Here is a 17,738-nt window from a genome sequence, read left to right on the forward strand (position 1 = left end):
TTGTAGTTGTTAATAATATTTTTGAAATTAAATGATATTATAAGATACTTCATCCATAATAATTCTATGATTCTTCTTTTATGTGATATAAATTTAATGGTTAACATAAGTTCATACAAGGAAAGAATATCTCAATATTCGCATATTGATGAAAAAAAAGAAAGTTAATAATGTAGTACCCCCATTTTTTATTGGATTCCTAAAAAACAATATTTATAAATATTTATAATGGTTTTTAATAAAAAAAATTATTTTTTTTATTGCCGAATCCGACCGATTCGGCAGTTCTTGATCCAAACCGCCGATTTACTGATCAGGATGGGTTTTTGAGATGTCCGATCCGGGGCACCAATTCGTTTTTTAAACCACTAGTAAATAGTAGTTAAGTAACTCCACGATAAATTGTAATATTGTTATAAAAAATAGGTTTTGTACTTTAGGTTCTACACATAAATTTTATGTTAGTGATCAAAAGGTGGTGGAGATACAAAGGGGGTGCGTCACATTAACAATATTTTGCATCCAAAATCACATAAACCAACAATGAAAACAATATAACATCAAAACAACAACATGAAATGAAAATACAACAACATCCTCATCACGTAACATAAGGATTTAACATAGTTTAGTCACAAATTGTGACTTACATTTATAGGATAATGATACAAGCATTTACTTACTTATTCAATGGAGATTACAAGAGAAAATAAAGTTCAAAACTCCAATTTACAACAATTTTATCTCTCTAAAAACAAGACTCAAAACAAGACATCAAATACACTACACGAGTGCTTCTTGGATACTTTCTTTCTCTAGAACTGGTCCTGCAACAAGGTTTCAAGAACTCAACAAAATGACCTTCTTCTCTCACTTTCTCTCAACTAGAAAGTAAGGTAAAAACAAGACACTGCCAAGCCGTATGAGTCCATCTCTTCTCTCACTAAAACAAAAGGGAAAAAACCCTTTTAACATGAGACTACCAATGCACCCCAACCCTTGGATCAAAACCAATCCAATAGCATAAAAAATAAGGATGAAAAGTATATATATATAAACAAATGAAGTTCATACCCACATGTGTGATTTGGCTTCACACATACGACATTTTCCTTTTACACAAGGGAGATGAGTAAATGAAGTCCTAGTTGAATGACTTCGCTTCCAACAAATAAATGACTCAAAAAAGAAAATTTAAGATAATATAGTTTTAAAGTTCAAAATACTTTTTTATTTTCAAGAGATTCATGAACATGGTGGTGGAAATTATTGAATTATGAAATTTGAAGTCCATATGAAACACGAAAATTGGAAGGATACCAACTTTTAGATAAGTATGCGGCAGGCGCACCAAAAACCTTGCTACATGTGCTAAAAACCCACCACCATAAAACTTAAATAAAAATAATTGGCAATCAAACATTAAATTTTATAAGATGAGGGAAAATAGACTTAAGTGTGCTAACCAATATGCTACATGGACCTTATACAACATCAGTTAGGAGGGGTGAATTTGTTTAAATAAAAGGCTTTAAAAGGACAAAGAGAAGGCTCAAAACTATATAGAAAGAAGTAGTGAGAAAAGATATGGTAATTTATAGTTTGACTGAAGGTATGATCCTTGATAGAACAAAATGGCAAAACATGATTCGTACAGCCGATCTCAAATAATTGAGATAAGACTCAGATAATCATAAAAATATATAAAAAGATTATTAACCTTTGCTACAGTCACAATCACTTTTAGTAAACTCATGTGAAATTGAGTAGGAATCCATTGACTTTCTCGAACTTTGTCACACACCCAAAGCTGTGAATATCGCAACGGTGATCGTGACCATAAAGATCTTGTAGTATACAATTTGTTCAGATGCTCCGCAAACAACACATATGCCCATGTAGCATCTTAGGATCTAATCCAGAAAGGAGGACCTCCTTGCTCCAAGGGACAAACCATTTCCCATTAAACAAGAGAAGCTGCTGAAGGACCACACATCAAATCATTCATCTTACGTAGGAGAAACCTAATCCTTTGATAGAGAACCATGAACCAATGGGTTCACAATTCATTGAAAAATACGTCATTTCCTTTAGTGAAAGATGCTTATCTAAGTTTAGAATAACAGTAAAAGGGTCATTTTTCTGGTCAGCCTTTGCCTCAAAAAGAAGAGGGGAGAATATGCATGATGGAGAACGAAATAGTGGCCTCTGAAACTTGCCTAGAGGCAAAGCAACAAGAGTGACGATGCCACCATCTCAAAAAGTTGTTTTAAAGCTCCAAGGGCAGCGACAAGACAAGGAAAAGCAAATCCAGCCCCCAACCCAATCGCAGCCTTAGAATGTCCCGAACACTCTCACTCTCTGTTTCATGCTCAACCAGCCATAAAACCTTTCCCTCCACACATGTATCTTCTAGGGGTGGCAATGGTCAGTGCCCCGGCCCACCTCAGCCCTAAAAAACTAGGGACTAGGCCACATAATATCACTCGAGTTTAGAGCTGAGCAGAGCGGGGCTGGGCTTATGCCATGACTGACCCAATCCGGATAAGGCTAGTGCTGGGCCAAGTCTGGCCTTATGGAAACTAGGGTTGTTGGACTATGGGCAGGCCTGGCACGGCAGCCCTGCCGTTGCCATCCCTAGTATCATCTCTCATAAGACTCTCTTATTGAGAGAGATTATAGCCTTCTTTCCAGTTCTACATGAGAGAGAGAGGGAGAGAATTGCAGCCTTCTTGCCCCTCAATGATCTTTAATGTTTCCTATGACAGTATATTGGGAAATAGGCTTGAGAGAGGGGGATGAGGCAGGGTTGGGTTTCCTGGGATGGAGAGAAAGGGTTCTTTGGATGAAACCATTGTATGATAGTTGCTGTGTGTGTACACAATAAGACCATTTCCATATTGTACAAAGAGATTACTTATAACTATTCAAATTTTGATAGCTCGAGTGCATCACAAAATTTGATATATTTTTTTTATTTTAACTTTGAACTTGATCAATAATATAATTACATCCACCCAATTATTACCACTTTGCACAAAAGATTAATTGTTACCACTATGTGCAAAAGGTAAGTAGCTTTATTCCATACTTCTCCATTGAAAATTTGTGATCTGAGCTTACAAACGACTGAAATATTCCAGCCTCTCCCTTTTTCTTTTTCTGTTTTGAACATTCACACAAAAATCACCACCTCTCCCTATTACTCTCTTTTTTCTTTTTTTTTTGGGGTAATTCAATGGAACAACAGGCCCTACCCATTTTTTTTTGGTTTAGGAGTCAATTTTTCTCCCTATTATTCTTTTTTTTTTTTTTTTCTTTTGGGTAATTCAAAAGATAAAACAGGTCCCTACCCATTTTTTCCAGTTGAGTCGTCAATTTTTTGAAAGTGTTAGCGAGGCATTGTGATGAAAATGATAACATAGTGACCAGAGCCTGGGGGTGCTACCACCACGACCCAACGTGGTGAGAATTCAATAACATCGGAAAGCAGGCATTGGACCCTCCAGATCCAGCTTCAATTCACCTCACCACACTCATCACTGCTGCTTTCGCTCTCTCAACGATTTTTATCATTACTCTCTCTCTCTCTCTCTCTCTTTTGCGAGTACCATGCACCGAAAACCGAGTCCCATCATCAAACGAGAGAATCTATCATAACTTCAAGGGACCATCGCTAACATTATTGACTACCTCGGAGAGTCACCAAAAGTAAATACAACCATAGGCCCATCAAGTGGGTCATACTGGCATCATATACCAGGTCTCAATGCTGAGCCATTAACCAGAGCGAGAGAATCAAAAAGCCAAGGAAAAAAGGACACGAAATCTCTTCATTTATCCATTAAAGTCAAGGTTCAGGAGATCTAGTCAAGCAAGTAAATTAATTATCATGGAGTCCACAGGCATTAAAAACAAGTCTAAAAAGCTGCCCCATTTTCTCTCTAGTTCTCTCTCTCTCTTCAATGAGGTAAAAGGAAACAAAAGGAAAGCTCTGATCGTGACCGAACCAAATGGATAATGGAAGAAATGATGGAGGACACGAGGACCCAACCTACACAAAAAAGCATTCAGTCGGAAGGCCAGCCACCTTTCACCACTCTCTCACTGACCCAAATCCCATTTACTCTTTCAGTCACAAACTCCTCACTACCGGTACATTTTTACCCATGGCGTCTCTCCCAACCACAACAGATTTCAGAAACCCACAGCTGATCACCCTTCTCACTGATACCAGAAATCATATTCTCAATTATACTCCAAACCATGAGCACAATCCTGAGTTTTCCCATTTTTGTGAGGTATGGTGAAACCGGCTTAAATCTCTAAAAAATTCACATAATCTAGCTCCCAGAAGACGTAGATTGCTCCAAAACTATATTAGGAATCAGTAAGGGAGACAGGTTAAAATATCCAACATGGGTCCTTCATGAAAGATAGAGGGGTGCTAGCAAAAACACCACAATGAAAATTCTCACGAGAGAGACCTAATACCATCCACAATCAGAAATTCCTATTTTCCTCCCAAGAGAGAGATAAGCAGAGGATAAATCATTACATTGGCTACAATAAGATACCAATCCCTCCACCCTCATTCCCACAAACTGCTCAAATGAAAAGGAAAGGAATAAGAAAAAAATAAGAAAAAAGAACCAAAACTAAAGTAGAAGCCGACCATACAAACCTGGGGTAAAGAGGGTAGCAACATCCCAGCCATCAACTAATGCGCATACCCTGTTTCTCTAGGCTCTCTTTCTACGCCTTCCATACAAAGTTTGGCATGTCCTCCCTTCGCCCTACCAATGTTCGATACACATAAACCTTATCAACCCTATGCTCCCTAACCGGGCTCCCAATAAACCTACACTCTCTCTCACTCATTACTTCCACATTCAAACCAGGCGCTCTCTCCGCCAATTCCTTACACCCCCCATAACTCACCTCACACCCCGACATCCAAAGGGATCGCATTGTTTCGAGCTTCCCCACTCCAGTAAGTAAAGCTTCATCCCCAAAAGGACTATCCCTAATCTCCAACTTCCTCAAGCTTGAGCACCCTCTAAGCACATATTGCATCCCCTTGTTTGACTCACCAGCAAAGGCTACGGATAACATCTCGAGCTTCTTACCATACATACCAATGTAGAGGAAGACTTGGTCAGTTAAAAGGCCAGAGACAGAGAGGCGCTGGAGAGATTTGCATTCTCTAACAATTGAGCCAAAGCCTTCGTCAAGGGGCTGCCTTGTCAAGTGGTCGGGGGTGTGAGGTTCGATGATGCAAAGGCGAAAGCGGGTGAAATTAGGGCAAGAGCGAGCGATGGTGGTGAGGGCAGCATTGGTCATCTGGCGGCAGAAGTAGAGAAGGGAATGCAGGCGGGGGCAGCCTTGAGCAACAGCAACAAGGCCCCGCTCGGTAACATAGGGGTTGGGGTGTTGGTGGTGGCCAAAGGGGTCGGAGGGGAAGACACGCAGCTCTTGAAGGTCCTTGCAGGTGGATGCCACTGCCTCAAGACCCTTGTCCTCTATGAAGTCCAGGATCTGTGGAAATTTGGATGTCAGCAACAATAAGAAGAAATAAGCATCTCTCTCTCAAGAAAAAAGAAAGTCCCATGAATGAAGACTCTCTCTCTCTCTCAAACACACAAACACACTAGTCTCTTTTAGTACAAACTTCATGCTCTCTCACTCTCATTCGTGTCTCTCTCACACACACACACTAGTCTCTTTCAGTACACACTTCATGCTCTCTCACTCCCATTCGTGTCTCTCTCACACACATCCCACTTATTTCAATTTGCCACTCACTCCATCTGTCATACATGCAAATGTACACTCTCCACCCCTTTCTTTCCAGCTCTGGCTCATGTGTGCACACTTGCATCTCTCTCCCTCTCTCACACACACACACAAACTTCCTACTCTCACTCACATGGAAGGAAGAAAGGAGAAAAAGTGGAAAACATATGCAAAATCAGTTCAGACCAAGGAACCATCAGTCATGCTTTACTAAAAAAAAAAAAAATCAGTTCAAGTTTTTCTCTCCCAAGTAACATAGTCAATTCAATTACGCCTATGCCCACCCCGTCTCTTCTCTTATAAGACTGACATACCCAGAGGCGTTGGAGCTTGTGGCACTGTTGAATAAGCTTGATGAGTTCTGGGCCCTGGATCAATGCATAACTGAGGTTGAGAGATGTGAGGTTCGCACAAACAGAGTAAATGGACGGAAGATACACTGGGGCCACCTCCCAAAAACCAGAAAGGCTCTTAATATTCTTGCAATTGTGGAAAGCATTGAAAAGCTTGATATAATGCTCGGAACGTGGTTCCTGTGTAAATGCTCCAGTACCAAGTTCCACTAATTGGGGCGCTCGAGCAAGGATCTTATGGAGCATCTCCAAAGGCACTGAGCGATTCATTTTTAGGCTCTTGAGATTAGGGCATCTTGCTACAAGACGCTCAAGAACAGCTGGGTTCACCTCTCCTTTGAGGCAGGCAAAATTTAGAGAGACAAGGGATGTGCAGGTCTCAGGAAAGCAGCTGAGCCAGGGGGTGTTTTTCTCTTCAATCTCACATTCTTGTAAATCAAGCTCTCTAAGGTTCCTGTACAAGAGGATAGTGGAGTATGAACATTAATTTGTCAAAAGGTAATACAACAACAACTACGACACAGACAAAAATGTATCGAGAGAGAGAGAGAGAGAGATTAGATTCAATGCACAGCACATGTGTGTGTGTGTGAGAGAGAGAGAGAGGTTTCTCTAGGAACACATTTCAAGCAACTCCGGAGAAGGTAGGATAGAAGGCATCCAAGAAACACTTAAATCTTCAGAAACAGTTATAATTACGAAAAATGAAATGACAGAAGAAAAAAATGAAAGTGCAAGATGAAAACAGTAGAAAATCGAAACAACTGCCATAGCAGAAGATATTCAGTATATATAGATAAATAGATAGAGAGAGAGAGAGAGTGATTTTGAGTATTACTATTTCCAAGGGAAGTAAAACCAAGCATCAGATTGCATACCACTCGTAAGAAAAAAAACAAATAACAGCTACAATAGAAACAACCCCAATTAGAGTGAAACAATGCCCAATGTAAGATGAACACATAAAATGAACATCACAAAAGTGCATTACTTCTTCAAAGAAATTCAAACAATTTGAAGGTTCTAAAATGTCTAAAATCCGAACAAACAAACGCAATAAAATGTGCTTATTCCAACAGAATTCTCCAGAATGCTAATACGTTTGCATTACAAAGTGAATAAGAACAAGAACCCTTAACATGTCCTTTCTTACTTCAAAATAATAAGAGAAACCAAATTCTTTCCAGTAACATCTCACATGAAGGAATCTCACATCACCACAAAACAAAATAAAACTTAACCAAAAAGGAAATCACAGATATCAAAAAAGCAAAATCCTAACGCAATAAAAATATCTTCACAGCAAAATAACAGAGGGTAACAATATAACAACAGACAAAAGTAACCCATCAAATTCATGCAAAGCTATATCAGAAAAAAAAAAAAAAGAAGACAAAAGCATCATTAAAATTGATAACAAGAAGAGAAGAAACCTGCAGTTTGCCGCAATGGAAGCCAGACCATCTGTCGAGAACCCCTCACATGAAATAAGCACCAAAGCCTTGAAATTTGGAAAGGCATGGGAAATGAGGTCAAGGCAATCATCAGTTATCAACATTCTCTTCAGTTTAAGCTCCTCAAGCCATTGATAACTCCTGGCCATGGCTTCAATCCATGGTAAAACATGAGCTCCCCAGTCGTGAGGAACAAGGTTAAAATCAGCAAAATGCGGCTTCCCCTTTAAACTTAGGGCCTTAACCCTAGGAAACCTAGATATAACCCTCTCCGGGTTAGTGGCATAACAATTCCCTATAAATACATTTCGCCGTGAGCATCTCTCAACCCTAAACCAAGATTGACAAACCACAGATACAGAGTTCCTATCCTTGTGTGAAGATATGAAATCGAATACATGTTCAAGAACCTCTTCTGGAAATGAAGTCATAATGTTACAGTATTGCACAACAATATGCACCGGTTCCACTTGAATCTAGTCTACGTATCCCTAGCGCTGAACTTCGTATCTATTGAAACAAGAAATATGCAGGGAGGAGATGCTCTGAAAATCATCTCATCGCACCAGACAAATTATTGCGGCCTGAAATAATGTTAAAGAGCACAACAGATGGATCTACTCAAAAATCCATTGCTAATCTTTCAGAGCCAGATTGACCTTGATTACTGTTAAAAGATACAGAAAAGGAGATGAGCGACTCAATGCTTTAGAACCATTACCAATCCATCTACTATCAAAAAGTTCAGATCTTGCCTCATAACCACTACAAATCTTCTATCTCCATTGATGATGATCACTTGAATGAACTACACAAGCAAATCCGAGAAACGAAAATAACATCGGTATAGGACTTCAGCAACTGATTCATACATCATGATAAACTCGAACCTGCTTACATCATAATAAACTTGAATATATTCTTATATCCACTTGGAATCTAATAGTTCCATTACTGAAACCTTGAACCGGCTCTGAAGCTTATCAGGAACACATACCAAACCTGGAAACAAAAGAGCAAGAGACAGATCTCCTTGGGCAAAAGCTCTCACTTTTGATACAAAAACGGCATCATTGTAAGTCCAGAAAAGAAATGCAGAGATTCTCTATGCTGAATAAGCTCAATGCCCCTGACTAGTATTCGATCTAGTGAAGAAGTTAACGAAAAAGAAAGAAGATTACAGAGACAGAGATTCCAGTAAAATCAGAGAGAATGATTGTCAAAATGATTTCACAGTGAAAACCTTAGAAAAAAAAACCTAAGATTTCCTCTGAGATCTACAGAAAAATAAGACTTGACATCCAAGGGGAAAGCTTATCATAACGTGAAAATAGTTACTATAAAAGGAAAGGGAAGACGCTCCAAACCCTAGCTCTGAGATTTTTCCCCGTTATCTTCCCTCTCCTCTCAGTCTCTGCAACAAAATGTTATCCCAAAACCTCTCTCTACGCCCTTTTTCTCTCTCCTCTTTAACCTGGGGTCTGTTTCAAACCTGAGTTATCAACTCTGGTTAAGGAGGGGGGTTAGCTACCCTATCCTCAGATCCTAATCGGACGGTGAGATATGCGTAAGGGATATCAAAGGAGAGATCTCAGCCGTACGTAGTTGCTCTGTTGGACCTGCAGGCATGGGTCCTTATCTGCCTCTCTATGAACAGTTTGTGCCCAATATTTTTCACCCGCACGAGTAAAAACCAAATGCGAAACAAAAGTGACAAAATAAAAAGCAAGAACATTTGTCAGCAACAAAAAAAAAAGGTTTATTAATTGCCCCAGTATTGGGTAATGACGAAAGTACCCCTGCCCATTTCGTTATCCTTCTTTTGTCCGCTAGGTTTTTTAATCTTTTCGTTTTTTGAAAAGACAGCTTGACGTCGAACTTTAACTAATTATAATTACCCAATCTTAATGTAACTAGGGGAAAAAGCACCTACTGCGAATCTCAGGTCCGCTTGAGTTAGGCTCGGTGGCCGGGCCTGATCAGCGAGGCCCGCCTGGCCGAGCGCTACAAACTGTGGCAAAGCTAGCGCCACTGCCAGCTTGGCTCGGCCATTTTTGTTCTTGTTTTTTCTTTTATTTTTTCTTCATTTACCTTTGGGCTGGCCCTACAAAGACAAGGGCCGTGCAGGTCAGCGAGGCCCGGCTGGCCGAGCGCTACAAACTGTGGCAAAGCTAGCGCCAATGCTAGCTGGGCTCGGCCATTTTTGTTCTTGTTTTTTCTTTTATTTTTTCTTCATTTACCTCTGGGCTGGCCCTACAAAGACAAGGGCCAAGCAGGCCCATCCATCGTTACCCTTAGCAGAGTTATGTAGCTGTGAGGACCATAACCATCCAATAAGTGGTAGTGAAGTAGAAGGAGATACATAGAATCACATGGCATTCAAGGTGGGCCCACTATCTCTCCATCACCAATCAAGGACTTGTTGGATGGTGATGAGTGATGATCCTTGAGAAGGCAAAATTACTTTGGGCATGAGCATTATATTGTGCTTCACCATGCGATGTTGTCCATGATAGTAGTTATGACCATTGTTACCATAGACCACTCTATGGGACCGGTTGGATCACCGATCATGTTTTGGTTAGTTTGGTCAAAGGAGAAACTCTTATTTGGTTGAAAAATTATCAAAATAAGTGTTTTAACTGATTGGAGTATCCAGTTAAAAGTTCAATTGATTAAACATAGTTGAAAAACTTTTTTACAATATTTTTTAGGATTTTAAATTAAGAAAATTATCAAAAATATATATTATTTTTTGTCTAATTAGAAATAAAATCATCAACTTTCATAAATTTCGTCCACACCATTTTTTTCAATTTTGGCTTTTTTTTACTAAAATAGTTTTTACAGTTGTCGCATCACCGTAATGGTTACTGCGTTACATTACTTAAAGTACTATAATGACTACTGCGTTACATTACTTAAAGTACCGTAATGATAGAGCCTTCACGGTAATACGACTACCGTAAAAACTATTTTGATAAAATGATAAAATTGAGAAAAAATAGTGTAGACAAGGTTTATGAAAGTTGATAGTTTTTTACCAATTAAACAACTATTAAAGTATATTTCTGATAATTTTTCTTTAAATTACTATTTTTTTTTTTTACATATATTTTTAAATGTGGTCCAACTAATTCATTTAGTGGTCGAATCAATTCTGATTGGACCAAACCAATCCGATATAAAAGTGCCCTTGCATGTTTATCATTAGGATTATACATTGTGAGACCAACTTTAAATAACTGTGCAATATTTTGAACTTGTAAAAGCATGAAAAGTTCAGCTACTTTTAGGAATTGATGCAAGATAAAAACATTAATTGGGAAATTAATTGGCCAAGGGCTAAAAACTCTCATATGTACCTCACTAGCCGATGAAGTTTTGGATTCCTTTTCCGTTATGTCATTACTCATTAGCGTTAAAAAGGAGGAAAACTGACTTTTAGAGAGAGAGACGGCCGGTTTTAGAAATAATTACGTGAAAAAATGAGATAAAATAAAAGTACAGAATATTGGAGAGAGAAAACGGCACAAAAAATTTAGGGATTGTCTATAAATAATATTTATTTTTTATATATAGACTTATAATTATTCTCACTCATTAGATGTCCAATTAGATGGTTTAGGATAAGTCGTGAAGTTGATAATTTGTTTTTTGAATTTTGTGTCTATTTAATGATACCCTTACAATCACCCATTTTAAAATTTAAAGGACAATAATAATTGATCTCCTTTTACAAGAGATCTATTTATAGGCAATTCCAAAATTTTAAAGTATAATACCAAGTACCAACCATCAAAGAAAGAGAATAGGATAATTAGAGAGGGAGAACACGTACATGAGAGAGTAAATTTAGTGAGAATGACATACAATTTAGATAAAAGAAAAAGTTTATATAAAGTTGTCCCTAAACAATCAAAGGCGCACCTCAAAAATTTATTGAAAAGCTTGTTTCGATGTTGAAAACCCTTAGATTGATCATCTTGATCTTGAGATGTATAGATATGAAAATAAATAAAAAAAGGATTTCAAGTATGGGAATTAAAGCATCTTCAAATATAGCATTTGGGCAGCTAATCTAAACTATTTTTTGAGCTCTAAATTTTATAATTAGAGTCAAAAATAAATTTTAAGGCCAATATAGATATTTGCTACTAAAAAATATCATTTTTTGATACTATTTATAGATACAGCTTGCTTTAATTCTTTAGAGCCTCAACCTTTTGCCAAATGTTCCCTTAGATAAATATCTAAAAGGTGTCGTTTGTATAAGGTTTTGGCCCTAAGCAATCAAAGTAAGGCGTGCCTTAAAATAGTGTCGAAACATCTTGTTTTTGTATCATAAATCTTTGCAATAAATTTAAAAATTATTTTATCTCTAATTAAAATTTAAAAATTCAAAAATAGCAAGCAAATTTATTAACGCTTGAAAATCTCGAAAATTGGTGGTCTAGATAATACATAACAATATACACTTCTTCCAAGACTTAAAATCTATTTTTTCTCACGTCCATATATCTTGAGGTAGATGATTGAATTGAGGGTTTTGTAGCATCAAAAAACCTTTCTTAGTGAATTTCTAAGGGGTGCCTTAAAGTTTAGGGTCTCATCTTATATAAGTTTTTTCTATATTTAAAAGATAATTTAAGAAGTAAAACTTATTTGTGAAAAAGGAAAATCTTTTCCAAATATAATTACACCAAATCTTATGAAGAGGAAGAAATGGTAATTGCTCCAAAACATAACTACGACCAAGCTGTTAGGAAGAGAGAGAACTCCACGAGCGGGTTTTCCGGGATTCTCTCCTTTCCCATTTGTCCTTTCTTTATACATTACCATCTTAAATATTAAATAGTTTTGTCATTTTTCTATGCTAGTATGCATCAATTATTTATGTTTCTCCCCCTTACTTCCCAATAGCATACCCATTATTCTATTATCTCAAACAATACTTTTGTAGGTGGGCATGCACAAGGATCAAAAGGTCCTAGGGTTAGGGTTAGGGTTAGGATTAGGGTTAGGGTTAAGTTTAGGGTTCCCCAAACTACTACCTTAGGGTATCCCCATGTTCTTTTAGGGCAGGTTAATTGTCCAAACTATGTCCATTTCTTCTTTTGGGACACTTTTTAAGTCCTAAAATGCCAAATCTATTTGGGACCATCTTCTTTAAAAACGTCACCTTTTAGGGTAGCTGGGGTACCTAAGACATGGGCCCTACATGGTCCATTTTTTTCCTTTTGGGGAGAGAGAGAAGGAGATGCTCAATTGGGATACATGATTGGCTGTTCCAGCTCTCTTATTTTTCTTTTGTTTTTTTCGATAGGGTGAATTGAATGGGTTTATCATGGAAAAGGAACAATCAATGGGAAACCAATTATCTTATATGCGGTTTGATAATTTGAACATTTAGCCAGAAAAAGGCTTTATAATTCTAGCCCATTATGTGGTTTGTTGCCAAGTGAGAAAGAAATAGAAAAATCAATTAGGGCACATTTGATTTGTGTGAAATTCTCTTTTTTGATTAGGTGTGAGAATATTTTCACTTTAATTAACTGTAGATTGATGTGAAAAGATACATTAGGACCAATCGATGTAAAAATATTATCACACCTAACCACATGAGAAAATTATTTCACGTGAAAATATTTTTTGGGAAATACTTTCACACAAAAACAAACGTGGCTTTTAGGAATAAATTTATACAAGGCGCAACTTTGCAATGTAGAAGGGAGGTACATCTAAAAAACGCGTTGAAGAAGGTTGTTCTAATGATGGAAAATTTACCAATTGATCAACTCAACTTCTCAATACTAAGCATGAAAGAAAAGTGATTTCAAGCATTAAAAATAGTGCATCTTGTAACGCATTATCTAGATTGTCTATTTTAAAAAAATTTAAATGTTTAGATATTTGTTTGACGTGTACCATTTTTAGAACTTTAAATTTTACAATTAAGGATGGGAATGGATACTGAGGCTATCATAAAAGTTGTTAATATTGAAACTGCATTTACTAACAAGATTTTGATGCGTTCCTCACTTTGATTATTTAAGGTGGGCAAATAAACCTCACCCATAACTTGATTATACTAATTAGTGACAAAAAATTGTCTCCTCTCTCTATCTAGTGCGCGTGTGCATGGGTATGTGTATATGTTTAATTGTTTTGTTCAATGGTTTAAAAAACGGATCGGTGACCCGGATCGGGCTTCCAAAAAACCGATCCGGATCTGCGAATCGGCTATCCGGATCGGGAATCGGGTGAATCGGTCAGAATAAAGCTTAAAAAAAATTCGAAAAAATTATTAAAATTCATTATAAATATTGTTTTTTAGGAATTCAATAAAAAATGAGGGTACTCCATTAAGAATTTTCATGTTTTTGAATGAATATGCGAATATTGATATGTTCTTTCCTTGCATGAACCGCCATTCAGCATTTAATTTACAGTATTTCGTACTCATCCCTACACTGTTGCTGTTGGGACTCGATATGTGAATAATATGGCTGGGATAGGGTGGCCTCAGAATCATCATCTCTCTCGTTTTCTCTTTGAATAATATGGATTAAAAAAAAAAAAAAACAAATTTTCAAAAATATCGATCATGGATTAAAAAAAAAATCACAAATTTTCAAAAAATTCTATCATGGATTACAAAAAAAATTTCGATCATGGATTAAACAAAAAAAATCACAAAGTTTCAAAAAATTCAATCATGGATTACATAAAATTCGATCATGGATTACATAAAATTCGATCATGGATTACATAAAATTCGATCATGGATTACAAAAAAAAACAAACAAAATAAACAAACAAAAAAAAACAAAAAATTCAATCGTGGATTACGAAAAAAGAAAAAAATAGTTCGATCATGGATTACAAAAAATTCAATCATGAATTACAAAAAACTCTATCATGGGTTACAAAAAAAGCAAAAAACAAAAAATTCAATCATGGATTACAAAAAAAAAAACAAACATTTCGATCATGGATTACAAAAAAAAAACTAACATTTTGATCATGTATTACAAAACATTCGATCATGGATTACAAAAAATTCTATCATGGGTTACAAAAAAAAAAAAAAAATCGATCATGGATTACAAAAAATTCTATCATGGGTTACAAAAAAAAAAAAATCGATCATGGATTACAAGAAAAGAAAACAAACATTTCGATCATGGATTACAAAAAATTCTATTATGGGTTACAAAAAACCAAAAAATTCGATCATGGATTACAAAAAAACAAAAACAATTCGATCATGGATTACAAAAAAATCGATCAAGTACTACAAAAAAATCTATCATGGATTACAACAAAAAAAAAAAAAATTCCGTACGGAATCGCCGATTCACTGTTCGGACTCGCCGATTCCGTACAGTGAATCGGCGATTCACTGTACAGAATCGTCCGGTTCTCTCTAGAACCGGACGATTTCCGATTTTTTGGGCGATCCAGTCCCTTTTCACGATTTCCGAGTCAAATCGGGCGAGTCCGGTTCGACTCGGCGTTTTTTAAAACGCTGATTTTGTTATTTTGAATGGATTTAATTCAAAAGCTCAAAAATGTTTTAGTACAACTAAATTTCAGCCAGTTGAATGACACAAAGCGAAAAAGGCCCCTCTTATCCTTTTAAGTTTTAACAAACAACGCCCTATTTAAATTTTTAGATTTCAAGGGGTTTTAAGTTTTTCGTTTTATTTTTGCCTAAGGTCACCCTAAATAAATACAAAAATCAATAACATCCGTGTTAAGATTCAGCTTAACAAAACCAAATAAGCCAAAGCACCCCAAATCAATTGTTTTAGGATTCACTTTGCTTTAAGTTTGGGTTTAAAACTTGAAGAAGAAGCTTAAATCGCTAAAAATTTCAAGGTACCCCTACATTAATGTTCCTATTAAAAACTGTATAGCAAAATAGAAATAAGAAAAAATACATAACAAAGTTCGCTCAATTTTCAAGGTTCCCCCACATTAATGTTCCTACCAAAAACTGTATAGCAACTAGTAATAAAAAAAATCTTAAAATTATCAAATTTTAGGAGCTGCAGGAATTCTTAGGGTTTTTCCCCTTAGAAGTTGAAGAATAATCTTATCCTAAGACTCGAAGAAGAAGCTTAGCTGATAACACTATGTCACATTTCGTTCTTACATTAAGGTAGGACAATAATAATAATAATAGGTTTAGTGATAGTCAAAATCATTGTGCCTATATTCTATTCAAAAGACTAATGGTATTGTGATAAAAAGAAGGGGTTTTCTTAAAGAGCAAGAAAGAAGCCTTAATGATCTCATAACACTCATCTTTTTAAGGGTTGGCCCTTTGAGATCATGGGAAGAGATCTCCAAAAAGGATATGCGTTTCCAAAAGAGACATGACTTATTAGAGGGAGACGGCTTTCTTATAAGGTTTTGAGTTGGTTAAACTTTCACTTTCAGATAAAAAGTCTCTTTATTTCTCTTGAGATTATCTTTTCGGTAGCAGTGTAACAGTGAGAGCGAAGATGTTGATCTGCAATGTTGCTCAGTAAGGAGAGCACGTTTAGAAAGGAAGATAGGTGAGTTTTTTTGCTGATATTTAAAGAGGTATATATTTGTTACCCAAAACTATAGTATTTGTTGAGATAGTGGATTTCTACTTGAGTACCCTACAAATAATATCCTCCAATCTCATTTTTACATCCCCATTTTATTTTAGGGATAGCCTAAGCACTACAATCTTTGATGTCAATCTCTTGCATGAATATTTCCTCTATTCCACTCCATCATGTAGAACCCATGTTGGAGTATTTTTAGCATTTTTTGGGATGTAATCTCTTCAACCGACCCAAAAAAAAAAAAAAAAAGCAAGGAAAAAGACAATTCAATGCACCTTTCATGTGCCTGAAACATAATAAGATTAAATAGAGCGCATCCAATTTTTGGATGGTTAGATCTACAGGATAAGAACTCAGACCCTATTTCTTTTGAAAAGAGTAATAAGATGATTATACCCTTGGGAGTAGTGGACATTTCACTATTGGAAAAACATTCTATACAACCACAATTTGTTCTTTTAAATCTTATTCATGAAAATGTACCGACCGTATGAATGGAGAGCTGAGACGGAACAAAAAGATACTATCGTGCCACTAGACAAAAAGTCTTAGAATTCCTCACAAACACGCCTCTTTAGAATGAATAGTATACATAAGCAAGCAAAAATTATCTATGTTTGTGCTCAAACCCTAATTTCTTGCCAACCGACCTCTACTTAGGATTGGTAATGGGCCCGGCCCTGGAAATATAGGGCCTGGGTTATAAAATGTGCCCAAGGGTCGGCTGTGCCTGGGCCCGGACTGAACCGAGCCATGGCCCCTTTGGCCCGGCCCCATGCCAGCCAAGGTCCAGCCCTTTAGTTCGGGCCTGGACTTGGGCCAAAACCGGCCAGTCGAGAGGGGCAAAGGAGTATTTTTGATGCTCTACTACACGTTGGGGCAGTTTGTCTAAAAACTGTAAGTTAAATATGCCAAAAAGATTTAGTGCTCCTAAAGGAGCATACTTTCCATTTACTCCCTCACATAAAATATATAGAAGTAACTTAAAGGTCCCAAAATTTTGAGGATGCAACATCATCGAACCATAGACTAACTTCAAAAAATAAAATTTTCAAGTCTCACCCTCTGTGCACTTAAATAAAATAATGGCTCAAGATAGAACTGAGATTGTCCAATTTTTTGAAGGTGAAACTTAAGTCTTAAATGACTCAAAATTCAAAATTTATGCTTTGAAAACAATTGTCTAGTAATTATAGGTAGTTTCCAAAATTTTAGATAAAAAAATTCTTCCCAAGTTGGTTTTCTGTTTGAGGGAATAGATAGTATGCTCCATAGGGAGCATAGTACATGTGCCTCTATAGTTGTTTAAAAATCGGATAGAATATGCGCTCAAGAGCATATACACTATTCTCCTTCGGAAGCATGGTGTGAATCTGCTACGTCGACGAAAAGACTACTTTGGTAGAAAATTTTTTGTCTAAAAAATTCTGGAACTAGCTAAGAATCATTACATGATAACTTTAGTGAGAAAAAATAGAAAATATCTCCATATCTCGTATTTTTAGGTTTCATTTCTTGATAAACCCAAT

The 17,738-nt window shown here is 36.6% G+C and overlaps 1 protein-coding gene across 1 annotated transcript; it reads right to left on the reverse strand.

The window, feature by feature from the left end:
• Positions 1-3,818: 3,818 nt before the first annotated feature.
• On the reverse strand, positions 3,819-9,044 carry LOC18434362 (protein AUXIN SIGNALING F-BOX 2). The gene is made up of 3 exons (XM_006844434.4): positions 7,583-9,044; positions 6,111-6,603; positions 3,819-5,538 (listed from the first exon to the last, which is right to left on the reverse strand). The coding sequence occupies exons 1-3, from the start codon at positions 8,032-8,034 to the stop codon at positions 4,756-4,758; spliced, it is 1,728 nt and encodes a 575-aa protein (XP_006844497.1). The 5' UTR covers positions 8,035-9,044; the 3' UTR covers positions 3,819-4,755.
• Positions 9,045-17,738: the final 8,694 nt, after the last annotated feature.

Source organism: Amborella trichopoda, chromosome 6 (genome assembly GCF_054954075.1).
Source record: "Amborella trichopoda isolate Santa Cruz 75 chromosome 6, AtrichopodaSantaCruz75HAP2 v2.0, whole genome shotgun sequence".
In the NCBI taxonomy this organism is placed as follows: domain Eukaryota; kingdom Viridiplantae; phylum Streptophyta; class Magnoliopsida; order Amborellales; family Amborellaceae; genus Amborella; species Amborella trichopoda.

Excerpts from the sequence above, each read along its gene's own strand:
- LOC18434362 (XM_006844434.4), bottom strand. The coding sequence starts at position 8,034 with ATGACTTCATTTCCAGAAGAGGTTCTTGAACATGTATTCGATTTCATA. Across the intron at positions 6,604-7,582 it reads TCCATTGCGGCAAACTGCAG|GAACCTTAGAGAGCTTGATT; the intron begins GTTTCTTCTCTT and ends CCTCTTGTACAG. Across the intron at positions 5,539-6,110 it reads ACAAGCTCCAACGCCTCTGG|ATCCTGGACTTCATAGAGGA; the intron begins GTATGTCAGTCT and ends AAATTTCCACAG.